General features: G+C 40.8%; 2 protein-coding genes across 2 annotated transcripts in view; one reads left to right on the top strand and one right to left on the bottom strand.

Annotated features, from left to right (window-relative positions):
• Positions 1-26,396, bottom strand: part of METAP2 (methionyl aminopeptidase 2) — a 492,318-nt gene that overhangs the window by 27,597 nt on the left and 438,325 nt on the right. The gene's annotated exons all lie outside the window — the stretch shown is intronic.
• The window catches only part of NCKAP1L (NCK associated protein 1 like), a 42,648-nt gene continuing 32,479 nt past the window's right edge, over positions 16,228-26,396 (top strand). The window contains exons 1-9 of the mRNA XM_052640395.1: positions 16,228-16,329; positions 17,402-17,512; positions 18,214-18,306; positions 23,121-23,177; positions 23,809-23,951; positions 24,871-24,961; positions 25,052-25,189; positions 25,992-26,040; positions 26,140-26,296. Coding sequence (XP_052496355.1) covers positions 16,228-16,329; positions 17,402-17,512; positions 18,214-18,306; positions 23,121-23,177; positions 23,809-23,951; positions 24,871-24,961; positions 25,052-25,189; positions 25,992-26,040; positions 26,140-26,296 — 941 coding nt within the window. The remainder of the gene's footprint in view (positions 16,330-17,401; positions 17,513-18,213; positions 18,307-23,120; positions 23,178-23,808; positions 23,952-24,870; positions 24,962-25,051; positions 25,190-25,991; positions 26,041-26,139; positions 26,297-26,396) is intronic.

Below are 26,396 nucleotides of genomic sequence, written 5' to 3'. Positions count from 1 at the left end.
ATGCAGGAGACCTAGGTTTGATCTCTGGTTCAAGAAGATCCCCTGGAGAAGGAAATGGCAATCCACTCCAGTATTCTTGCCTGGAAATTCCATGGATGGAGGAGCTTGGCAGGGTACAGTCCATGGGGTCTCAAAGAGTGGGACTGAGCAACTTCACTTTTTTCTTTCAGCAACAGTAGCCCGTTATGCCTTTTCTGATGCTGGCATCTGAGATGTAAATTGTAAGTCAAAGTTTGCAAACCATTGTTAGCATTGCTTTTGGCAATGAATTTGTTACTGTGTATGAATAGGTAGGTAAGAAAATGGAAACCTCTTAAAGAAAAGATTGTTGAAAAGATGGTAGAATGGCAGAATTATGCTGAAGATATTTCACCTTCTAAAAATTATGTAAAGGGCTAGTCTTGAGTGGAACAGTTCTATAATGCCAATTCTACTATTCTATTGATGTTATTTTAAGGAATGTCCAATGTTTAAACCTTCATTTTCTTTTTGAAGCCTTCTCCTAACCTCTGCCTGGTATTAAGTGCTTATGTTTTCTTATACCCTCCTTTCCTACCAGCACTTAAGCTGTGTCATACCAGTTGTTCTCAGAGTGTGGCCTCCAGACCAGCATGATTAGCGTCACTTAGGAACTTGAGAAAAACACAAATTCTTGGGCCTGGCTACAGACCTACTTACTGAATCAGAAGCTTAGGGGTGAGATGCCCTACAATCTTTGTTTTAATAAGCCCTCCAAGTGGGAGGTGGGAGGGAGGTTCGAGAGGGAGGGGATATATGTATACTTATGGCTGATTATTGTCTATGCATGGCTCCCCATACATCACAGTGGTAAAGAATCCACCTGTTAACGCAGGAGATGGCCTGGGTCAGGAAGATCCCTGAAGAAGGAAATGGCAACTCACTCCAGTATTCTTGCTTGAAAGATTCCATGGACAGAAGAGCCTAGCAGGCCCCAGTCCATGGGGTCACAAAGAGTCAAGACTTGGCTGAGCAGCAGCAGCATGGCAGAGCCTAACACAAGGGTAATTGTGAAGCAATTATCCTCCAATTAAAAGTAAATAAATAAAAAGGAAAGCCCTCCAAGTGATTTTGATTTTGAAGACTGAGAACTGTTGCCATATATTAACTATAGTTGTCAACCTTGTTCCCTCCTGGCCACTGTAATTCCTAACATAGTGTCCCAAACTTAGTAGATACTTGATTATTTGACTTGAGAGCACAGGTTTACTTTGCCAGGGCCTGCAGCACCTGACATCATCTATCTGGTAAGAGACTACGTGGGAAGAAGAGACTAAAATGTTTGAGATTTTTTTCTTTTCCCCTTTTATATCACAGCTGCTTGCAAAGTCTGAACAAAAAGGCCCATAAAATATGGGCCAACAAAAGAATAAAGATGTGGAACCAAGGAGATATTTTTCGGTACTTATCTAGGACATGAGTAATGGGCCTTAACAATTTTTTCCCCATAGTTCATGCTGTGAATGTAAGCATAGAAACCCTAAAACCAGATTTTAGGGAAGAAACTTTATAGCCAGAAAGTCTTATTGCTGTTACTTAAACATAATTTAAATTGCCTTGATGAGACTTTTCTGTGAAGATGAGTGAACCTGATTACCAAGTTTTTTGAAAAGTTGATTTATTCAGTATAAATATTTGGCCCAGAGTATTGAATCTCTTTATTCCACCATGCGTATAAAGTATGGATTCTCCACATTCATCACCTTTGATTTTGTGTGGGCATGCAACTAGTGCATAGTCAGATCATTCCTCTCCTAAAGCATATTATAGCTTAATAGTAATAAACCAGAATGAAAGAAGGTTAAATGGAGATGTAAGCCACCTGTTAGGGGAACTTGAGAGAATAGTTAAGGCTTCGGGGAATCTGGGCAAGCTTTGAGGCAATTATTTTTAAAACTTTGCTTTTTTAAAAAGTATTTTTTCTTAATTTAGTTTGGTTTTTTTGAAGGTTTGACCAAATGTTATGTTAGAAGCCAGACAAGTGATGTATTTATTTACTTACGTTGTGCCTTCTTCCTGGTGGTTCAAACTTCTTAAAGTGAGATTTGAGTAGATCTGGCACCCAAGTTTTGAATGACACAACTGCCTAGTGAGTGATGTTTTATCCTTTTAGAGTAGTGCAGTTGACTTGATTTGTCTGCTTGTTATCTCAGGAGAGTTATTGTTCTCTCTTTTAATTTCAAGAGTATACTATTTTGGAGGAAAAATTATGTGGTCCCCCAGTTGAGACCACCTGATGTGAAGAGCCAACTCAGAAAAGACCCTTATGCTGGGAAAGATTGAAGGCAGGAGGAGAAGGGGACGGCAGAGGACAAGATGGGTGGATGGCATCTCTGACTCAATGCACATGAGTTTGAGCAAGCTCCGGGACATGGTGAAGGACAGGGAAGCCTGGCGTGCTGCAGTCCATGGGGTTGCAAAGAGTCGGACATGACTGAGCGACTAAACAACAGCAAGCATTTAAGACTGCATGGTCATTTAGGGAAGATTTCATATACCTAGAATATGGTAAAGGAAAACAGTTTTATCTTTCAAGGCCATTTTCCTGGGGGAACAGTCTTTTGTTTTTATATGGTCTGGTGTTAATATACCAAAATATAATTTTAAAAATTCAAAACATGTAAGGTCTTAGTCAAGAGACAAAAGTAAATCTTGTTTATATTGTATAAAGCTCAGAGAGAAAGTCAGTAGCCCCCCCCCCCCAACCCCTTCACTTTGTACAAAATATACTGGAATGTGCTAAATGCTAAAAGTGTCTACTTGTCCTCCTATTTTAACTGAAGAAAAAAAGAGATCATTTGAAAAAGATCTAGAAAATACTTATGTAGGGATAAGACTCCTAAGGGCATAAAATACTCATTTGACTAAAACTTCTTTTAATTGAAAGTCTAAATTTACCTGAACTAGTCAGTAAACTAGCAAAATCCCAAACTCATTGTTTTAAAAGGATTAGCTGGCTGCAATAAAAATTACATCTTAAGAGGAACTAATTCTGGCCTGTTTTAAATTGGGTGTTGGTTCAGCTTAAGCACCAAGTGAAGGGCTATAAACTGAAGGGCTCCAAAATCACTGTGGATAAAGTGACTGCAGCCATGAAATCAGAAGACATTTGCTTCTTGGCAGGAAAGCTGTGGCAAACCTAGACAGTGTCTTGAAAAGCGGAGACATTACTCTGCTGACAAAGGTACGTATGGTCAGGGCTATGGTCTTACTAGCGTTCACGTACCTGGACTGTAAAGAAGGTGGAGTGCCGAAGAATTGATGCCTTCGAACTGTAGTGCTGGAGAAGACTCCTGAGAGTCCTTTGGACAGCAAGGAGGTTAAACTAGTCAATCTTAAGGGAAATCAACCCTTCATACTTGTTGGAAGGACTGATGATGAAACTGAAACTCCAGTATTTTCGTCATCCAGTGAGAACAGCTGACTCATTGGAAAAGTCCCTGATGCTGAGAAAGATTGAGGGCAGAAGAAGAGGGTGTCAGAGGATGAGATGGCTGGATGGCATCACCAAAGCAATGGACATAAACTTGGGCAAACTTTGGGAGATGGTGAGGGATACACAAGGGAGGCCTGGTGTCCTGCAGTCCATGGAATCACGGAGTGTCAGACACGACTGGGCAACTGAACAACAGCAAAGCACCAAGTATTTGAGTATCTCCTAAATACAACAGCCCTAGACTAGTGGTATAGCCAGTATGTGATTCTGCCTTCCTTCATGAAGGTGTGGTTTGGTTGAGGTAGGAGACAGGGAAGGTTTAAATGAGATGAGGATTAAGAATTGGACTTTAAAAAAGCTAGAACAGGGATTTGAATGGTGGAAGGGCAAGGGGTGACATTTTAATTTATTGATTTTATTACTTTTTGGCTGTGCTGGGTCTTCATTGCTGCGCGTGGGCTTTCTCTAGTTGTGCTGAGTAGGGGCTATTCTTCATTGTGGTGCATGGGCTTCTCATTGCGATACCTTCTCTTATTATGGAGCATAGGCCCCAGGGTGTGCAGGCTCATTAGTTGTGGCACATGCGCTTAGTTGCCCCGAGACATGTGGGATCTTCCCAGATGGGGGGATTGAACCTGCATGCCCTGCATTGACAGGTAGATTCTTATTCACTGGGCCACCAGGGAGGTCCAGGGAGTTACAGTTTGAATTTAACAGAGTGCTGCTGCTGCTGTTAAGTTGCTTCAGTCGTGTTGGACTCTGTGCGACCCCATAGATGGCAGCCCACCAGGCTCCCCCGTCCCTGGGATTCTCCAGGCAAGAACACTGGAGTGGGTTGCCATTTCCTTCTCCAATGCATGAAAGTGAAAAGTGAAAGTGAAGTCACTCAGTAGTGTCCCACTCTTAGCAACCCCATGGACTGCAGCCTACCGGGCTCCTCCGTCCATGGGATTTTCCAGGCAAGAGTACTGGAGTGGGGTGCCATTGCCTTCTCCAATAACAGAGTAAGAAAGAATAAAACAGATTTAACATGGGAGTAAACTGACTTCTTCAGAGTTATAAAGGTAGCTTTGGAGGCAAGTTCCAAACTCAGCTTGTCATGAAAACTATCCTTTAAGTATGGAAGATTTATATGGAGAAATGATTGAAGAGAGTTGCTATGATGGTCATATAGTTAATGATTTGGAGTTAGGAGAAAAAGGTGGGGATAAAGAATCTAACTATGTAATAGCATTATGGACCACATGGTGACTGTAGTTCCCCTACAAAGAGAAGTAGGCAAATCAGCCGTCCAGCCCTTTGGTTGAAAAATGAGGATATAAAAACAAGGAAGAATAAAAAACCAAATGAAGCTTGTCATAGGAAAAATACTCTTTATTTAAATAAACAAATACATGTTAGTTCAGTTCAGTTGCTCAGTCATGGCATCTTAAAATCATATTAAGATGCCAGCAATGCCAGCAAGAGTTGTTACCTAAAACTTGACTGTTAAGATTTCTCCAAAGTTTAAACAGAAAACAACTTAATAAATCTTCCATCTGCTGTCTCTTTTAATCTATAACTTCTCCATCGGTTTTTCTGACCTAAGGGTAGAAGGAAAGCACTGAGATAGTGTCAGTTTGATAACAAGTGTTTTTATGGAAGATCTAAGCTTGATGTGTGTTAATAGCATTTCAAATAGAGTTCTAGACAGCTCTTTCAACAAAGTCTGATTTAAAGCCATTAGAACTTTTGCCAGGGGAGGAGGATTTTTAAGAGAAAACACTTTTTTTCTTTTTTTATGGCTGTGCTGCGAGGCACGCGGGCATCCTAGTTCCTGACCAGGGATCAAACCCATGCTCACTGCAGTGGAAGCTCAGAGTCTTAACCACTAAACTTCCTGGGAAGTCCCTGGTTTGTTTATTCTTAAAGAAGAAAAGCTTGTCTAAGAATCTTTGAAGATTTAGAATATAATGTTAGTAATATTAATTTAAAATTTTATTGTTGTTGTTTAGTTGATCAGTCATGTCTGACTCTTTTGAGATCACATGGGCTGTAGCCCACCAGACTCCCCTGTCCATGGGATTTCCCTGGCAAGAATACTGGAGTGAGTTGCCATTTCCTCCTTCAGGGGATTTTCCTGACCCAGGGGGTGAACCCCCGTCTCCTTGTTTCTCCGTTGCAGGCAGATTCTTTGCCGCTGAGCCACCAGGAAAGCCCACTAGTTAAAACTGTGTTAATGTATGTTAAAACTATGATGTTAAAAAAGTAACTCTATGTTTTCTCCAAGACTTAGGGTTGTTAGGATGTTTATCATCCAGTCTCCTTTTTTATGTTTCTTGAGTCATTGTAGAATATGACCAAAAGAGGAAAGTTAGCCGGAAATTAGAACTAGAGAATTAGTCTAAATAACCAGTTCTAGGAGATTAAAGTTACTTTAACAAAAATAGTTGCTACTACTATCCATGAGGGTAGGAATTACTGGTTTTGTGTTAGTTTCTGTTTTACATAACTCTTTTCCACCTTCCCTTCCCCATGTGTATCCAGTGAGTAACTCCATTGATGGCTCCTCTAACTCTGGGCTGTGCCCTTTGAGTTTGTGTGGCTGGGGGTCCTTCTCTGGTTCATGTATAGCATGCTAGTTCCTTCCCCTTCATAGCTTTAGGAATTGATTTTTCATACCTCGAAAATCTTACACAGAATTGAGAACCTTGTGTAATCAAGTCCTTGATGGATTAAAGTCCTAAGTGGAGCTTTAGGGAAGTAATGTTCAAAATTCTCCAAGTCAGGCTTCAACAGTACGTGAACCGTGATCTTCCAGGTGTTCAAGCTGGATTTAGAAAAGGCAGAGGAACCAGAGATCACATTCCCAACATCCGCTGGAAGCAGGAGAGTTACAGAAAAACATCTACTTCTGCTATATTGACTACGCCAAAGCCTTCGCCTGTGTGGATCACAACAAACTGTGGAAAATTCCAAAAGAGATGGGGATACCAGACCACCTGACCTGCCTCTTGAGAAACCTATATGCAGGTCAGGAAGCAACAGTTAGAACTGGACATGGAACAACAGACTGGTTCCAAATCGGGAAAGGAGTACATCAAGGTTGTATATTGTCACCCTGCTTATTTAACTTCTATGCAGAGAACATCATGCAAAATGCTGGGTTGGATGAAGCACAAGCTGGAATCAAGACTGCTGGGAGAAATATCGATAACCTCAGATATGCAGATGACACTACCCTTATGGCAGAAAATGAAGAACTAAAGAGCCTCTTAAAAAGTGAAAGAAGAGAGTGAAAAAGTTGGCTTAAAACTCAACATTCAGAAAACTAAGATCATGGCATCTGGTCTCATCATTTCATGGCAAATAGATGGAGAAACAGTGGAAAGAGTGACAGACTTTATTTTTTGGGCTCCAAAATCACTGCAGATGGTGACTGCAGCCATGAAATTAAAAGATGCTTGCTCCTTGGAAGAAAAGCTATGACCAACCTAGACAGCATATTGAAAAGCAGAGACATTACTTTGCCAAAAAAGGTCCGTCTTAGTCAAAGCTAAGTTTTTCCAATAGTCATGTATGGATGTGAGAGTTGGACTATAAAGAAAGCTGAGTGTCAAAGAATTGATGCTTTTGAACTGTGGTGTTGGTGAAGACTCTTGAGAGTCCCTTGGACTGCAAGGAGATCCAAGCAGTCCATCCTAAAGGAAATCAGTCCTGAATATTCATTAGAAGGACTGATGCTGAAGCTGAAACTCCAATACTTGGGCCACCTGATATGAAGAACTGACTTATTGGAAAAGACCCTGATGGTGGGAAAGATTGAAGGTGGGAGTAGAAGGGGATGTCAGAGGATGAGATGGTTGGATGGCAACACCAACTCAATGGACATGAGTTTGAGTAGGCTCCGGGAGCTGGTGATGGGCAGGGAAGCCTGGCATGCTGCAGTCCACGGGGTTGCAAAGAGTTGGACACAACTGAGCAACTGAACTGAACTGGAGCCTTAGGAAAGGAATGGAAGTACTCAGAGCCCATGACTACAGCTCTTATTAAAATTTGTAATTGAAGCTTAGGCATCTGCCATGATCTAGTGGCCATCTCACTCAAAGATATGCTATTAGAATAGAGATATTCTATTCTTTATTTCAATAGCTTCTATAAGATAGATGATTTATCTTACCTTTCACAAACCAGCATTTTTGGAGTAAATGTCTTAAGGACAAATGAAGAAGAATGATGTGCGTTATCTAGAAAGAAGGAAAGCAGGAAGAAGTAACACAAGTAAGCATCAAGCATTTTTATGTTATTGCAGAGAAGGCTAACTGGCAGGAGATTTGAGTCTCCCTTCCATAGTTGTTGCTGGAAGACTAGAGACTACATTGCTACCTCCCTGACATAGATCTGGTCATGTGACTTGTTTTTGCCAATGGGATGTGAATAGAAATAGTCTCTTCTGGGCTGAGGTGGTTAAGAGGCAGCTGTACTTCTCTGTTCTCTTTTTGTGGCAGCTAGGGAGGCCAGGTGTGAAAGGTGACAGTTAAAAGATGAAGAGCCTGTGTTCTTGAATCACCACTCCTACTGAATACTTGCACTTGATTGTACATAAGGAAATTTCTGTTGTGTTAAATCATGACATTAACACTGTTTGGACTTTCTTTTAAAAAGGCTTGCATTGCTCTAACACACATCTTAATTTAATTTATTTAATAACACATCTTTATTTAATATTAGTCTATTGTACCTTATGGGGGCTTCCCAGGTGGCGCTAGTGGTAAAGAATTCACCTTCAATGCAGAAGACACAGGAGATGTGGGTTTGATCCCTGGGTCAGGAAGATCCCTAGGAGGAGAGCATAGCAGCCCACTCCAGTATTCTTGAGAATACTGGAGAATTCCATGGATAGAGGAGCTTGGCGGGCTGCAGTCCAAGAGTCGGACACGACTGAAGCGACTGAGCAAGCACATATTATACCTTATGAGGTAGATATTCCTTTTATAGATGAGGAAGATGTGTTTGAGCAGCAACTTTCCTTAAGGCCAGAGCAGATAGTTGAACCTAGGTCTGACTTGAAAACCTAGTGAGTTCTCCAATATAACATGCTGCATCTTAGAGAAAAGATATCCTCTAAGATAGGATAAATCCTAACCTTTTAGATTATAAGTTTCAGTTTTCGCCAGTAATTTTTTTCTATGGAAAGTGACTTGGTATTGGTAAGATAAGAATCTGTTAATTCCTGTATGTGAATCTAATTATTAGATTTAATTAGACTCTTTTTTATTGGGTTGCCTCTCTAGAGACAGATGAAATTCTCAAATTTACTCTTTTGATTGCTTTGGTGAAGGATTTTGTGGGAGGAGTAATAAGACTTAATTACTGCAAGGCTGCAGTACTTATTGGCTACAGAGGACTTAGAGTCCAAGCCGTCACTTTGTGCTCACTGTCTCACTTTGCTTACCTGTTTTCCAGACATCAGGGTCAGGAATCTGATTGGCAACTTTAGAAATTTTTCATTTGGTTCCAAACTTGGAGAAATAATAACCTTTGAAAGTTTAAAAGGCTGTCTGAAATATAGCAAACAGAAGTTACAGAAGCAGAGTGGAAACTTTTGTTTTTCATTGTTCATTTGGCTAAGGTTTCCATAGCTATGAAATATGGAGGGTTGGGGGGAGGATAATAGAACTCAACTCCACCTCCACTTAGAAAATAGAAAACTCCACTCCAAATAGAAAACTTAACATCATCTGTAGCAGTCCTATTGACACAGTTAGCCTCATGTTCTTTGAGCCTTTTGGTTGGAACCACATGACAAGCATTATATTTTCAGTTAGCCATCTTTTTAGCTATCTTTGGATTTTTCTAAAAGGAAGAAGTTCTTATTAAATGGCATTAAGGTTTTGCCTGAATTCCACCCTCTATTCCTTTCTGGAAATGCTGAAGATGTATCATGTTCCAACATTAAGAACTTTCAGGTAAGTTTGTTCTTTTAAAAAAAAAGTCTTTAATCTTTTATATTCTGAGTTTATTTTTCTCCCTGCATTGACTTAACAGTTATCAGGGAAACTTACCTTTCTGCATGATGCAAGGTGGTACTGTAACCTGCTGGGTGACATCCTGTGGTTTGGGTCATAAGGACATACTTTCAAGGCTTCTGACTCCATGAGTCCTAAGTAGCAGGAAGCATGGGTTGGTAAAGAAAATATTGACATTTAAGGCCAGGTAATCTTGACATAAGTCTATTTTCTGTTCTCAGAAAAAGAGTGGTGTAAAAGATATGAGTGTAAGAGAGCTGGTGTAAAAGAGCTGAGTTGGCAACTGGACAGAGAAGGCAATGGCAACCCACTCCAGTACTCTTGCCAGGAAGGTCCCGTGGGTGGAGGAGCCTGGTAGGCTGCAGTCCACGGGATCGCTAGGAGTTGGACATGACTTCACTTTCACTTTCATGCATTGGAGAAGGAAATGGCAACCCACTCCAGTATTCTTGCCTGGAGAATCCCAGGGACAGGGGAGCCTGGTGGGCTGCCATCTATGGGGTCGCAGAGTCGGACACGACTGAAGCGACTTAGCAGCAGCAAAAGATATGAGTATCTCAAGTCTTACCTATGACAGTTTTGGATAACATAAGCCATAGCCTAGCTAGTTAGATAACAGGATTACAGGACAAATTCACTTCTTATATGCCTTGAAAGGCCAAAAATTAATATTTGTATATATATTATATAACTTGTTTTAAATAGTTTTTTTTTTTTTTAACCTTTCAATAGAGTATTAAACTGGCAGGATTCTTAGAAAACTCACAGTATTGGATAAAATGAAGTTTAACACCGTGAGCTAGAAAGTCCTGGAGAAAGCACGGCTGGGGCAGCTGATTCCTTTACTGTTCAGCACTGCTCTTTTCCATCTCTTCACCAAATCTGTCTGAATGAAGCTCTTTTCCAGACATAGATACTACTTGTCAGATAGGCCAGCCTAACCACTTTTGGGGAGCAGGATTTGGAAGAAAGAACATTACTATGTTTAGGTTCAGGCTACTTTATATGAGAACGCCAGTCTGAAATCTCTAAAGTCGTAGGTATTAACACATGAAGACTCCTAGAAGCGAACTAAGAATACACTGTCTCAAATCTGGTGCATTTTACTGCCAATAGGAGGCCTGCTTTCCCTTATGGCTAGCTGCCTTTAGCAACTCAGACATGCACTTCAAGGACTCCCAAGTTTCCAGGCAACAGCTACAGCTGAGATTTCTGCAAAGCAGAAACAGCATAGTCTGATTGGGGGGAGCTGGTGCGGAGAAAGATCAAGGCAGACTGGTATAAGCAGTAGGGATAGAAAAGTGCCTAGAATAGCCCATTTCATTTCTACTTTGCATCATGCCTAGGGCATAGACAAAGAGCACGGAGCTAGACTGTTAAATGTCAGATTTTCCTGAAGGCATTTAGGTGATTAAGTCTAGGGATTTAAACTCAGGTACCTTTCAGGAACCCAAGGCAAGTTTTTTTTTTTTTTTTAAAGCTTACAATGCGTATTAATGATTATATTAGAGCCATGAAAACTAACTGTGAGGTGAATTGGCTCCCTGAGTGTAAGGGCTGCAGTATGCATAGTCCAATATTATATAACTGTCTCTAGATTCTTAAAGAATATGGAAAAGGAGCTTTAATACTTAAATGTAGTTGTCAGATAACCCCAAACCCTTATGTTTTAAATTAATTTACTTTTAATAGAAGGATAACTTCTTTACAGAATTTTGTTGTTTTCTGTCAAACCTCAACATGACTCAGCCATAGGTATATATATATCCCCTCCCTTTTGAACCTCCCTCCATCTCCCTCCCCATCCCACCCCTCTAGGTTGATACAGAGGCCCTGTCAAACCTTTATTTTTAGCAGCCTAGAAAAGTTTGAAGTTTGACTGGATTGATAAGACTGGTCTTAATAAACGAAGAGTGCTTCAGAATGGGCCTGGAGAATTGGTGACCTGGGAAAGGAAAGGAAAGTGAAGTTGCTCAGTCGTGTCCGACTCTTTGCAACCCCATGGACTGGAGCCTACCAGGCTCCTCTGTCCATGGGATTCTCCAGGCAAGAATACTGGAGTGGGTTGCCATTTATCGCTCACCTAATTATTGATAGCTGAATATCCCACAGAGAGAGACCAACACTATAATGGAGGCCATTTGGTTTAATACATGTCAGACTCAGCAAACATATTCCAATCTTGATGCTAGCTTGCACTTAAACGTAGTCTAAAGGCTCTTTAGACCTACCTTATTCTTGAAACAGTGTCTCTCAAAAATTCAAAGGACAGTGTGACTTGAAGAGGAAAACCCTTCTGTAAGGCAAAACAAGGCAAATAGCTGAAGTTTGACAAGAGGGAAAGCACAGTACCCTTCAGTCAGGTGATGTGAAGCAACTTTCTGTTCAAGCTACCCAATTCCTCTTCTCCCACTGCATGTTCTGTGGTTTCTCAGAGGTTTCAAAGTTTTTGATGTCATAGTTAAATCTTGAGAAGTGATTCTCCATCCCAGTCGTGTGTGCATGAGAATCACTGAGTGGTTTTAAAGTGATAGAGCTTTTGACCCCACCCCAGAACTATTGGATTGGAATCTTCATGGATGGGATCTGACTAACTGTGGCTTTAAAAGAGTTCCATGGGGGATTCTGATTTGTAGCCAGAGTTACTAGGCTCTGCTCTGGGGTAATTAAATAACCCTTCAAAGTGTGCCACCAGTTTCCAGCAGAAACTGCCACATAATGTTTCCAGTGAGTTGCATTAAAGATTACCTGTTGGCACGGTTAGTCTCACATTTAAACCTGGCCCTTTTCTTTATGGGGTGCAAAATAGAATTCTGCAGACAGCAACATAAGCTCACTACATGTTAAAAAAATAAAAAAAAATTATATTTGGTCTTTCTAATCCAGGTTTTGAGCCAAATATGTATGTATGCCATGTCGTACAATTACCCATGTATGGGGGGCTGCTGCCATTGTACAGATTAGGAAACCAACTCAGTGATGACGGATAGCCTAAAGTTACAAAACCAGTGTTTGAGGATCATTATTAATATTATTTAATGTAATACTTGTCAAGCACTTGAAGGACCTGATATGTAGTAAATAACCAAGTCATCACTTTACATGCAGTAACTTATTTAATACACACAATACACCCAAGAAGTAGGAACTATTATCAATATCATCTCCATTTTGCACTCACAGAACCTGGATCAGAGCTGCTAAGCGATAGAGTTGGGATGTGAACTCAAATTACCTGGCTCCAGAACTTGGGATCTACTGTACTCAGTTACTCTGAGCTCAAATTTCTGTCTGATGCCACAATGTAGACTTTTTCCATATGTCAAGTACAGGCAAGTAAGTGTTTCCAGGCTCTAGCTGAGGTGGCAGCATAATATGAAATAGGCAATTAAAAGGTGAAAACTAATTTAGGTGTAAAATATGTGATATAGACCAAGTGCTGTAAGAGTTCAACAAGGGCTGGACTTTGGATTGTTTGTGTTAGCTCCAGAAGACTGACTAGGAATTCAGTTTAGCAAGAGGGGACAGCATAGATAAATGGGAAAGGCAGAAATGAAAAATGAACATAGGACACTGACAATAGACTGAGAACTTGGTCTCCATTAAGTTAGGACATACTAGGGGACAGCAGAATACAAGATTGGTTTGGCATGGAGTGTCTTCAGTAACATTTTTAGGAAGAGGATAAGAAATGCTAGTGAGAGGACTTCCCTGGTGATACAGTGGACAAGAATCTGCCTGCCAATACAGGGCACACCCGTTGGATCCCTGGTCTGGGAAGATCCCATCTGCCACAGAGCAGCTAAGCCCAAGTCACAACTACTGAGGCCCACACACCTAAAGCCTGTATTTGGCAACCAGAGAGGCCACTGCAATGGGAAGTCTGTGCACTGCAATGAAGAGTAGCCTCCTCTCCCTGCAACTAGGGAAAGCCTGCGCACAGCAGTGAAGACCCAGTGCAGCCAAAATAAATAAATAAAAAAAGAGAAAGAAATGCAAGTGAGAAAGATCCAATAGGAACTATATATAGGGAGGCTGCTGCTGTTATATTGCTGTTCAGCTCCCTAGGTATTGGTGTCTTTCTGCCTGCCCTTTATTCTCCTCCATCAAGGTGAAAGACCAATAGAAACCTCATGGATCTCTTTAGAGAAACTGAGTTTCTTTGGTAACAGCAAGTGATTCAGATATCTGGGGCCACTATCACCTTCCACTAGGCCCATAGCCTTCTAGGGACTCAATTGCAGTAAATAAACTGGAAGGCAGATTCTATATTCTGACAATGCAAAGCCTACCTTAGAGATATTTGAAATTTTATTCTGTCTTCTTGTTTCTTTGAAAAGGTTTTGGGAAGGAGGTAGATATGAAGACAATTCTGTTTGATTTAGAATTTTCTGAGGACATTCTGCTTTTTGCCTTGAAATAAACTTGAAAGGGAGCTGATTTTCTTGATAAGGCCTAACTTGGAATGGCAAGAATATTTTAGTGCTAAAATTTATCTAGTCTTCTAAGATTTAAAGTCTGTCATTAATTTTCCCTCATCTCAGTTAATTTCATTCTTCTTCATGGGAACTGTTTCCCAGTTTAGTCTTTTTTTCATGACATTTGTTGTATTATTTTTTAAAATAAAATAGATTTTGCTTTTTGGCTGCACTAGTTCTTTGCTGCTGCGTGTGGGCTTTTCTAGCTGTGGCAAGTGGGGGCTGCTACTTGCTCTAGTTGCAGTGCTCAGGCTCTGCGTCTCAGGGACTTCTCTTGCTGTGGAGCACTGGTTCTAGGCCCCTGGGCTCAGGAGTTGTGGTGCATGGGCTTAGTTGCCTTGCATCACACGGAATCTAGATCAGGGATCGAACGGGTGTCCCCTGCACCGCAAAGTGGATTCTCAACCACAGGACTGCCAGGGAAGCCCCTAATTTAGTCTTAATAATTCAGCAAATAAATCAGCATATTTATTGAATGGCTACTGTGTCTAAGAGGTGGTCTAGATTGGTGTTTCTTAACATGTGTCCAATGGACCATTTGCACCAAAACCTCCTAGGGTACTTGTCAACTCAGACTTCTAGACCCCACTGTAGACCTACCAATCCTGAATCTCAGGAGACAGGGATTGATCTTTCTTAAGTACCCTTAAGAATCATTGTACTTAAGTGGTGATTCTCAAACCTGAGAGAGCATTGAAGTTAACCTGAAGGGCTTGTTAAAACAGAGTGCTGGACCCTACCCCTGCTTTGGATTTAGTAGGTCTGGGGTGTGTGTGTTAGTCGCTCGGTCGTGTCCGACTCTCTGTGACCCCCATAGCTGTAGTCTGCCAGGTTCCCCTTTCCATGGAACTCTCCAGGCAAGAATACTGGAGTGGGTTGCCATTTTCTTCTCCAAGGTCTGGGTTAGGACCTGAGAATTTGTATGTCTGATAAGTTTTTAGGTGATGCTAATGTGACCACCCTTTGAGAATCACTATACTAGAGCATTGTGAGGGATGTGAAGAAGTATCAGATGCAATTTCTGTCATTAAGGAACTTATGATGTAGTTGGGGAGATAAGACATACACTTAACAGTGAAACAAGGAATACATGTTATATATAATGTTTGATATTGAACAGGGTAGTTTGGAGGAGTTGGGATTTAATCTGGGCCCTGACAGGTGGATAGTCCTAAGGTTCAGGAGAGAATAACAGGCATTCTTGCATGTGTGTATGCGTGCTAAGTCACTTCAGTGGTGTCTGACTCTTTGCGACCCTATAGACTCTAGCCCACCAGGCTCCTCTGTCCATGGGATTTCCCTGGCAAGAATACTGGAGTGGGTTGCCATTTCTTTCTCTGAGGGATCCTCCCAACCCAGGAATCGAAACTGCATTTCTTGTGTCTCTTGCATTGGGATGCTGGTTCTCTACCACTAGTGCCACTTGGGAGGCCCAGGCACTCTTGATGGGGATATGGAAGAGGGAAAGTATAAAGGTGGATGGGACTCGGGTAGTTGATACTTGTTTATCTGCTGTGGAGCTTTATATAGGACATTGCTGTCGTCTAGTTGCTAAGTGATATCCGACTCTTTTTTGACCCCGTGGACTATAGCTCACTGGACTCCTCTGTCTGTGGGATGTCCCAGGCAAGAGTACTAGAGTGGGTTGCCATTTCTTTCTCTAGGGGATCTTCCCAACCCAGGAATTGAATCTGTATCTCCTGCATTGGCAGGCAGATTCTTTGCCATTGAGCCACCTGGGAAGCCCCTTATAGGACACTGCTGCTGCTGCTGCTGCTAAGTCACTTCAGTCGTGTCCGACTCTGTGCGACCCCATAGACGGCAGCCCACCAGGCTCCCCCATCCCTGGGATTCTCCAGGCAAGAACACTGGAGTGGGTTGCCATTTCCTTCTCCAATGCATGAAAGTGAAAAGTGAAAGTGAAGTTGCTCAGTCATGTCCTACTCTGGAAGGCTAAGGCCAAAAAGGTTGGTGCCAGACTATGAAGAGCCTTGAAATCCTGCCCCTCTCTCCTACTCCACTCATTTCACAGTCTTACCAAAAATACTGAAGAGCTAGAAAGAGGAAGTCTCCCCTGCTGAGTGTGCAAGAGGAAGTACAGAAGATTCTGAGGGCCTATGAGGCATAATGACTACTTTCAGCCACGAGCCAATTGTAGAGGTAACAGGAAGACCAGCGCACCAACCAGGCTGGGTGCCTCCGCCCAGAAGGTGTCACCACCCTAGCTGAAAGTGTTTGGGGAGGTCAGGCATTGCTGTCTGGATGCTCCTCTCTCTCAGTGGCCATCATGTCTTTGACCTCTGCATACCAGCATAAATTAGCAGAGAAGCTCACTATCCTGAATGACCGTGGTCAGGGGGTCCTCATCCGGATGTATAACATCAAGAAGGTAAGTGTGGGCAGCTGGTCTAGCACTAACTATTCCAGCAGCAGGCGGGCGGGGACCCCTGAGACTGGCAGGTCCAGCTCTTAGACTCCCTTGGCTTTCCCACTGGTTTAACTGGCCTTTAGTCCCTCAGATTATATAGAACAGCTGGTGCTGGGAGGCAGAAGGGGAGGCTTGTCTTCAGGGCTTCCGCCTTTTTGAGTACGATTCTCACCCCAAAGAGAACGTCTGCTTTCTGCTGGGGGTAATGGTGGGATGAGAAATAATTATGTTCCGAGTCGCCTGGATAAAAGTCTGGGTTTAGAATCCGTTTAGTGCTGGCCCCCACACTCTGAAGAAATTGAGCTGGGTGTCTGGCAAAAGTTTTTAAATGGAAGGACTTTCCCTGAAAGGAGATAAATAGATAAGACATTTGGGTTAAAAAAAAAAAAAAAAAAGAGTAATTACCTTTGAGTTATTTAGAGTCTGAGACAGGTCTCACTGTGGTCTTATATGTGTGTGTTTAGATAGGAACTGTGGAATTGGGAGAGCTGGTGACAAAAGGTGGGCTAGTGCTGGGCCTAGTGAAGTTAAGAAATAAAGATGGGTGGGAGTGGGGTTTCTGGGACAGAAAATGGGGGATTTAGGGGAGGGGACCTCAGTGCATTTCATAATAAAACAAATCACTGAGATACAGTTTCATCTTCATGCCTCCTATAAATGCCCTTGGGATGAGATGCTTATATAATGGACATAATTAGGACGCTAATTCTCCCACGAAGTCTAACTCCTGAGCGGTTGCTTTTCTCACTCCTTCCGGCTTCGGCTGAGGGGTGGAGAGAGCTTCCTCTTTGTGCCGGGCCCAAGCAGACGTTAGGCTTTATCCACAAGATGAAATGCCCAGGTTGTTTAGCTGTTCTGATGGTTGGCTTAATGTCCTGGAGCTTTTTCCTGACCTACTCTTATTCTTTTATAACTAATACTCAGATCCCCTTTCCCTAAGAGAGATTGTGTAAGAATGCACAACGTGGGAAGAGGTATGTTTCCGAGGAACAGGAGAAAGGGTTGATAAACATAGTGTTATTTATCTGTGCAGACTTGTTCAGACCCCAAATCCAAGCCCCCTTTCTTACTGGAAAAGTCCATGGAATCATCTCTCAAGTACATCAACAAGAAATTTCCCAACATAGATGTCCGAAACAGCACGGTAAGAATGATGTCCCTTTCTGTCCTTTCTCCAAAATAACTGGGCTTGAGTGGTTCAAGCTCTCTTTTGATGGCCTGTCTTTGAACTTGTCAGAGGATGGAGTGGCCTTTTTTTCCCCAGTTTTCCTAAGCTAAACCACAGGGCTTCAGGTTGTAGTCTTGAGATTTCTGAGATAAGATGAGATTCTCCTAAGGGTAACCTGGAGCAAAACACTGACCCTGTTCACAAGAACACTTTGTTCTTACTGAGAAGGAGAGCTCTATTGATGTAGCAGTTGTATATATTTTATTGTTGTTCCTGTTTCCCATTCAGTGTTTTCTTGTTTATTGTCTTAGAGTTATGCGTCTAGTGGCATATGCCTTACGTCTCCCTTATTAAATGTCACCCCTAGATTTCTTCCCATCTTACTTATAATATCTTCTCATTCAGCTACTTTTGACTTTTGGCTTAGATATGAGTAGTAAACCACTTTGGCTGAAAGAGACCTTGAAATTTCCTCTCATTTAGCACTCAATATCTAGTCAGGATTACATGCAACCATCCTGCCTAGATAGAGGATATTCTCTCCGAAACTTCAGAATTTGGAGATTTTCCAGCTTCCTCTGTCTGCATATTTTAATCCTCTTTAAGGATGTTTTAGGTATAACCCCTGTTCTCTTCGGTTGCTGTGATCACTTGTCTTCTTACTTTGTTTCTTTCAGCAACATTTAGGACCAGTACAGCGGGAAAAATCTGAGATAATTAGATACCTTACCAACTACTACCAGTCATTTGTGGATGTTATGGAATTTCGGGTGAGCTCTCTCTAGCCCAAGTACCCAATGTTTGGATGTTCATGATGTTCCTTATTATTGTTTCTTTAAAATATCAGATGTATTGATATGGAAGGATGTCTAAGTTGTATTAAGTGGAAGTGAGTTGTAGCATAGTGTATGATACAGTTTTATTTTTGTTTTAAAAGATACATAAATTTATATACACATAGTGTTAGTATATATGTAGGAGAGATTTGGGATATTATACATTAAGCTGTTAAAAATACCTGACTTTGGAGCTGGATTATTATGATTGGCTTTAATTTATTACATTATACATTTTTGTATTCTTTGAGTTAAAATTTTAAGTATTTTCCCCCCAAATTTTATTACAAATCTACCAAAAAATTTCAAGAACAGTACAATGAATATTGGTCTATTTTCCCCCTGGATCTCCTGATTTTTAATATTTTGCCATGTTTGCTTATCTTTTTTTTTTTTTCCCCTTGAACCATTTGAGTTGCAGGCACCATGACATTTCTCTCCATAAATACTTTAGCATACATCTGCTAAGAACAAGAATATTTTCTTACATAATCTTAATGCAGTTATTGTACTCAGGAAATGTAAAACTGCTACAATGTTATAGTTATAGCCCATATTCACATTCCTCTACTTTTCTTAAGGATCATACTTTGAATTCATGATGTTATATCTCAGTTGTCGTATCTCTTTAGTCTTTAATCTAGAATAATTCTCGGTCTTATTTTGTCTTTCTTGCCACTGACTTTTCTGAAGGGTTCAGACTAATTATTTTTCAGAATTTCTCTCAGTTTGAGCTTATCTAATTATTAACAATGTTTGGTAGCATAATATATGGATGATATTTTATTTGAGTTCTAAACAATGAATATGTACTATTTTGTAGCCATAAACTGTAAAAAAATATTTAGTGTTTTATTTTTGAAGGGCAAATTGATATGATGTTTTAAAAGTCTTAGTAAATTTACTTTTAAATGTAATAATTTTAATTCTAGAAATTTATCTTAAGGAAACCATCGGAAGTGCTAAGGTATATATACAAGAATGTACTCTCTTGCATTTCTATTGCATTATTTATGATAGTGACAACTTGATAATTGATACATTCAATAACTAGAGGCTTAATTAAAAGTTCAGAGTATGTGTCTATAAGTGAATATTATACAGCTGCTAAAGATGATACATATTTATATTACTTGGCATGGGAAAAATGCTCTTCACATGTTCTTTAGTATAAAGGCAAATTACAATGTAGCTTAACAGAGGAGATGTCCCTAAAATGTATATTTACATAGATAAAAATGCATATGAAGAAGCTTAGAACTTCCTTGTATGGTGAGATTATGAGTGGTTTTAAAAATGAGTTAAAATTATGTTTGTATTTTCTGATTTTTCTACAATGAACACATTATTTATATATTCAAGAAATAATACAAATTTTAGTCATTTGAGCCATGTAAGTTTGTAATGGTATTACGGTATTTCTTCAGCTAGTACAAGAGTATGGAGCCCTGCCTTGGGTGTCCTAGGGAGCTAATCCAGGCTGGTCATCAGATCATACAATAAAGATAGAAGGGGGGACACGGAAGATCATAAGTTCTGAAGGAGGGTCAGATCAGAGGTTATTTATTTGAAATTGAGAGTAATGGTTAGGAAGAATGTAGGTACTGGTGGAGGTAGTAGAAGAATGCTGGAAGCATATAAAAAAGTTTTTCACTAGGAGTCCAAAAGATACCTTCTGGTTGCTGCAGTGGTAAACTTCTGAGCCCAAGGAGTTTAGTACAGCTCATTCAGGGCTGGAAGGGAAATAGAGATACAGGTATTGTGTGTTGTGAAGTAGGTAGGCTCTGAATCAGACAGACCTGGTTTCAGCTCTCAGCTTTATCACCTATAAACTATATGACTTGGGTAAGAAACTCTTTGAATCCCAGCTTCTTTATCTGTAAAATGGGAAGTAAGATTTACTACATGGGGTATTTGTAAAAATTAAATTAGACAACACATTGAAAACACTTAACACAGTGTTTAGTGTATAATAGAGTAATTGGCCAACAGATGTTAAATCTATTTCTTTCTGATTCTATCTTTAAGTATGAAATCTGGGTAGTGACATTGGCTGTGTGAGTGGCTGGAAGCAAACCTCAGTTATATTATCCCTTGGGAATTTGGTTGCAGCAAGGAGTTGTAGACTGGCCCTCCCAGCAAAGGAGGTAGCCTAGACCTAGACAGAGGTCTTGAGGTCATGTAGTACAGACAGAAGGTCATGGGCTCTGGGTCCTAGTTCTGGTCCTTACTAGCTTTGTGATCTGTGGTGAGTTTCTTAACTGCTCTCAGCCTCAGTTTCCCTGTATGTTAATTTAGATTCAGCCTTTCGGGGAAGATAACTTGGAAATATTTTTTTCTCATACGTTTAATAAATTTGACAAATGTATACACTTGTGTAACAGCCAGCATAAAATATGAATAATTTTCATCGACACAAAGGTTCCCTGCACCTTTTTATCCTTAGTCAATTCCAACTTATACTGTCCCCAGGCAACCATTGATCTGCATTCCAGATTAGATTTTTCTTTTTTAGAGGTTCATACATGTAATTAGGATCTATACACCATGTTTTCCTTTGTGACTGGCTTCCTTCACTCAGCATAATATTTTTAAGATTTATTTATGTTTTACATACCTGCAGTTCATTTCCTATTTTTGCTGAGCACTATTTCATTGTATGGATACAAGCTGTTTATCCATTTCCCTGTTGATGGACTTCTGGATTATCTCCAGTTTTTGGCCAGTATGCATAAGTTGCCATAAACATTTGAGTAAAAATAATTGTGCGGACATATTTTTCATTTCACTTGGATAAATAATCTCAAAGTGGAATTGCTAAATCATATGGTATGTATATGTTTAATTTTATAAGAAACTGCCAAACTCTTCTCCAAAGTCATTGTTCCATTTTCTCTTCCCATCCACAATATATCAGTGTTCCTGTTGCTCCACATTCTCATCAAACTTGCTTTTAGTTATTCATGTCATTCATGGCCATGTGCTGTGTGGTATGTAGACTCTTAGTTCCCTGACCAAGAATTGAACTCATGCTCCCTGCATTAGGAGCAAAGTCTTAACCACTGAACTTCCAGCAAAGTCCCTAGTCATTCTTTGTTCGTTTTTTTGGCTGTGCTGAGTGGCTTTCAGAATCTTAGTTCCTTGACTAGGATTGAAGCTGGGCCCCTGCAATTAAAGTTCCAAGTCCTTACCACTGGACCTCCAGGGAACTCCCGGATTTTAGTCATTTTAATGGGTGTGTGAATCTGCCTGCCAGTGCAGGAGATGCAGGTTTAATCCCTGAGCCAGGAAGATCCACTGGAGGAGGAAATGGCAATCCACTCCAGTATTTCTTGCCTGGTAAATTCCATGGACAGAGGAGCCTGGCAGGTTGCAGTCCACTAGGTTGCAAAGAGTCAGACATGACTGAGCACTGCACTGCGCTGGGTATGTAGTGGTATCTTCTTGTGATTTTAATTTGCATTTTCCTGATGATTAGTATTATTGGACATCTTTTCATGTTCATATTGGCCATTTATATGTATATATTTAAACTTTTAATTTTGTGTTGGGGTATAGCAGGCTAACAATGTTATGAGTTTCAGGTAGCAGAGAAGGGAGTGAGCTATACCATTTTTATATTTTTAATTGTAAACAGCCTATCCAAACCTTTTGGCAATGTGTTTTAAAAATAAAAATATATATACTCTTTGATCTAGTAGTTCAGCTTGTGTAGAATTGACAGTATCAATGTGCAGTGACTAGGGCATCAGTTGGGAAAAGATGGAATGATTGGTCGTACCATGGACTACTATGTAGCCATTAAAAAGAAGGGCATTAGGGCTCTACCAGAGACTTGAGGACTTTTAGCAGGTATGACTGAGTTAAAAAATGGTAATAAGAGTGTGATATTATCTCATTTTTAACACAAACGATTTTCAGAAAAACCCTCTCTCTTTTTCTCCCTGCCTGAATAGGATTATATAAATAGGGCGAAAATTAACAAAGGACATACTAGGTTGAGGACATACTAGGTTGTTAAACTTGTCTACCTGAAGGTTGGACAGGATGTAGAGCGGGTCCTGATGTGGGGGAGGAGAGAAGTAGCCACAGTAAAACTGCTTATTATTTAGGCAAAATTAGGTATGAAAAGGAAAGAATCCCTCTCACACTGGAATGAGGGTTAAATGAAGCATATGCAGATAACCTAGTAAGTACTTAGCACATATTGTGGTAGGTGATCAGTAAGTAGAAACATGTAGAAAGTTTGGTAGTATTCACATTTGTTAAAGAGAACAGGAGATAGAATCAGAGAACAGACTGATTTTGGGATTCATCAATTAAAAAAAGGGGGGGGTCCTGATTTTTGGTATTTTAGAAACAAATGATTAGATAATCTGCATTTTGTAACCTTCTGTGTGTGTGCATGTGTGTGTGTATGTGCGTGTGTATGTGCGTGTGTGTGCGTGTGTGTGTGTGTGTGTGTGTGTGTGTAGAAGGAGGGCACTGGGACAATAAGATGAGGGAAGGCGTGCACAGTGTCATAGGGACCTGTGCTTGTGGAGACACGGGCATCCGGTAGGGTAGCCCTGACAGGGGCCCACCGACAGCTTATGGAGGAGGAACTTCCCGAACTCAGCAAGCCTCCTGTATGTTATTCAGTGGCTCCTTAGGACCTCCAAGGAAGAGAGCCTTTCCCTCAGATTCCGGTAGTACTTGTCATCTTCTCTTTCTTCTTCACTGATTCTCATCTCCAACTCTACCCCCAGGATCATGTGTATGAACTTCTCAACACCATTGATGCCTGCCAGTGCCGTTTTGATATCGTAAGATTCTTTGCAATTCTCCTCTATCCTAGAGCCATGGAAATGGTCTCTGTTGGGACAGTGTGGGGTGAGATGGGACTAGAGGAATGGCTGTTCCTCCAGCACTATAATATAATATATTCTGTATAATGAATGAATGGCTGTTAATCAGGACTATACTTCTGTAAAAATGTGGAAGTTAAAGTGCATTTACATGTTAAGCAGATCAGCACTTTGATTTTTTTTAATACAAAATTCACCTAAAACTGTTGTTATTCTACCTCATCCAACACCTGATTAGGCCAGCTGTAATTTCCTGGCCTTCTTATATCTTGAATTCACTTTTACCCATTTTCTTCTGAATTTGCAGTCATGTCAATTTCTTCTTCTTTTTTCTAATATATATATTTATTTATGTGACTGTACCAGGTCTTAGTTGCAGCATGTTGGATCTAATTTTCTGACCAGGGATTGAACTCAGACCCCCTGCACTGGGAGCTCAGAGTCTTAGCCACTGGGCCTCAAGGGAAGACCCCAATTTCTTCTTCTAAATAGACCTTTCCAGAGTCTGGTTAGCACTGTCTGGAATGATTGGGGAAATCGAGTTTAACAGGCCTTGCTGTTCTTGGGTTTCTGTGTATTTTCCTTGTAGAATCTCAACTTCGACTTCACTCGGAGTTACCTGGACTTGATAGTGACTTACACCTCAGTTATTTTACTTCTGTCACGGATTGAGGATCGACGGGTACTCATTGGCATGTTCAACTGTGCCCATGAGATGCTGCATGGACACAGGTGGGTTAAGGAGATGTATATAAGATGATGAATCTCATACATGGTGCTATGAGGTAAAAGTGGATACAAAGGAAGTAGATGGCATGCTTTCTCATGTGAGAATCTGTAATATACATGATGACACAGGCAAAATAAACCAATTTAGAATACTTACAAGGGCATACACTAAGACGTGCACTTTTGCGTATAGTTAACTCTTGAATATCTGCTAGTGGGCTATCCAATCTGCATTATCTCTAATGAGTTTTTAATCCTGGGCTGGCTGCAGCCACTCTCCTTTTAGGTTATTGCAGAAAGCAAAGAAAACATTTTTTAATATTAGTAGGAATAATATTAGTAAAGTTAAAGCCGTTAGAGGTAAGTAATGTATGATAATACATTTGAAACCAAATAGAAATGGATTTTGGATTATGTACAGTTCTTTGCCTTTCTGTTAGTGCAAATAAAAGCATTTAAAGGCTGAAAAAAGTGAAGACCAGAGAGATCAGAGTGGGCTGTTGAACATTTTTCTATGTATGATGTATATTCCTACATGCCTACATGAGTACCTAGGCACGTGACTTACATTTGCTTTGAATGTGTGTGTGTGTGTGTATATATATCCTTTTGGTTTGTATACAGATTTGGGTCCAGCAATAACTAATCAACACAAGTTTGTAGAGTACCTATCGTGTGTTCAACCCTATTTCAGTTGCTTGTAAGGAAGAAACTTTCTTGGAGCCGCCCCAAATCATGTGATTCTGTCTTAATATTCCAGGGCCTAGAGTGGGTTATCTTTATATGTAATTTACAGTTTAGTATCTTTGTAGGTGGTGGAGAATACCAACTTACGTACACACCTTTAACCTATATGCAAACATGAGAGTTTATATCATGCTTAATGGAGGGCTGTAAGCATTTCCCCTGTGCTTTCTTCAAGTGACTCCAGTTTTGCCCGTCTGGCTCAGATGGTCTTGGAGTATGACCACCCTCTGAAGAAGCTGACAGAGGAGTTTGGGCCTCACACAAAGGTAAGTTTCTTGAGAGACTGGAGAATTTCTCAGGCAGAAGTAGGTTGTCCCCATTGTTGACTTTAAGGATTCATTCGTTTCCCCTCGCAGGCTGTGAGTGAAGCCCTCCTCTCTTTGCATTGCCTGTTTGTCCGAAGGAACCAAGGGGCTGAGCAGTGGCGCAGTGTCCAGCTTCTGAGTCTTATCGGCACAGCCTCAGCCATGATTAACCCTGCTAATTCAGACACTGTGAGTTCTCTTTTCTTCTTATCAGTGGAAGCATGCTCTTTCCAAGGCCATTTCTGTAGAGGCTTCTTCTTTTCAGGAAATATCAGCTCTAAGAGTGCTTTAGCCCTCTGCTAGGATATGCTTCTGTGTTGATCACCTTATGTAGCTAAAAAAATCATGATTAGGTTGAAGCTTTTCTTTGGATCAGGATTAGGATGTGCCTGCCTATAGAAGGAAGTTAATAAATATTCACAGAATGAATGAATGGATGAAACTGAGTCATTAGGCACCTATTTAGCCCAGTAGGAACTTGAGCATAGATGTCAATTAATTAACAAATGTTTTTATTCAATTACTATTGGCCCAAGGTCCTTGCTGCAAAGAATTTCTCTTCTAGTAGGAAGATAGGCCACGTGGTCATAAAAATAGAACTGGTGGTTCAAGATGTATGAGAAGCACCAGACAAGTCATTTATATTTTACATGGTGAAAGAATCCAAGGGAGGGGGGAAATCATAAGATTTTGAGTATTACTCTCCTGAACTGTTGAAGAGAAGTTATGTCAAACCATTTGTCCTGACTTCTAGCTGAAGTTCCTTTCCCCCTTCCAAATATATTTTCCCTCCAAACCACTTCTAGTGCCTCACCTCCATTATAGGCATGTTTTCCCAGGTATTGGCTTATCAAAGCATCCTGATCCAATCTGGTAAGATGAGAGCTGTGTTTGATACTCAAATTCTAGCTTGATTGCCCTTGTCTTGACTACCTTAGTCTTGAGACCAAGTTAAGTAGCTGTTAAACCATCTCTGCCTCCCTTCTCATAGATGGCCTGTGAGTACCTGTCTGTGGAAGTGATGGAGCGTTGGATTGTCAGTAAGTTTTTGTGGGTTGAGCTGGGACTAGACCCAGCAGCATGTTACATGGACAGCAAGTCCTAAACGTCTTCCTTTGCACTGTTTTGCCCACCTGCAGTTGGGTTTCTTCTTTGTCACGGGTGCCTCAACTCCAGTGCCGACTGCCAGAAACTGTGGAAGCTGTGTCTGCAGGGCTCCCTGTACATCACCCTCATCCGGGAGGATGCGCTCCAGGTGCACAAAGTCACCGAGGACCTGTTTAGCAGTTTGAAAGGGTGAGATCTGAGAGCCAAGCTAATCTTCTTTGGGGATTTTTAGCCCCTCCTAACATCCTTTTCTAGTCTCCACGAGTGTCCCAAGTATAGGTATTAAGGA

The sequence above is a fragment of the Budorcas taxicolor genome, chromosome 5 (assembly GCF_023091745.1).
Source record: "Budorcas taxicolor isolate Tak-1 chromosome 5, Takin1.1, whole genome shotgun sequence".
NCBI classification, from domain to species: domain Eukaryota; kingdom Metazoa; phylum Chordata; class Mammalia; order Artiodactyla; family Bovidae; genus Budorcas; species Budorcas taxicolor.
This window is presented reverse-complemented; position numbering and strand designations above follow the sequence as displayed.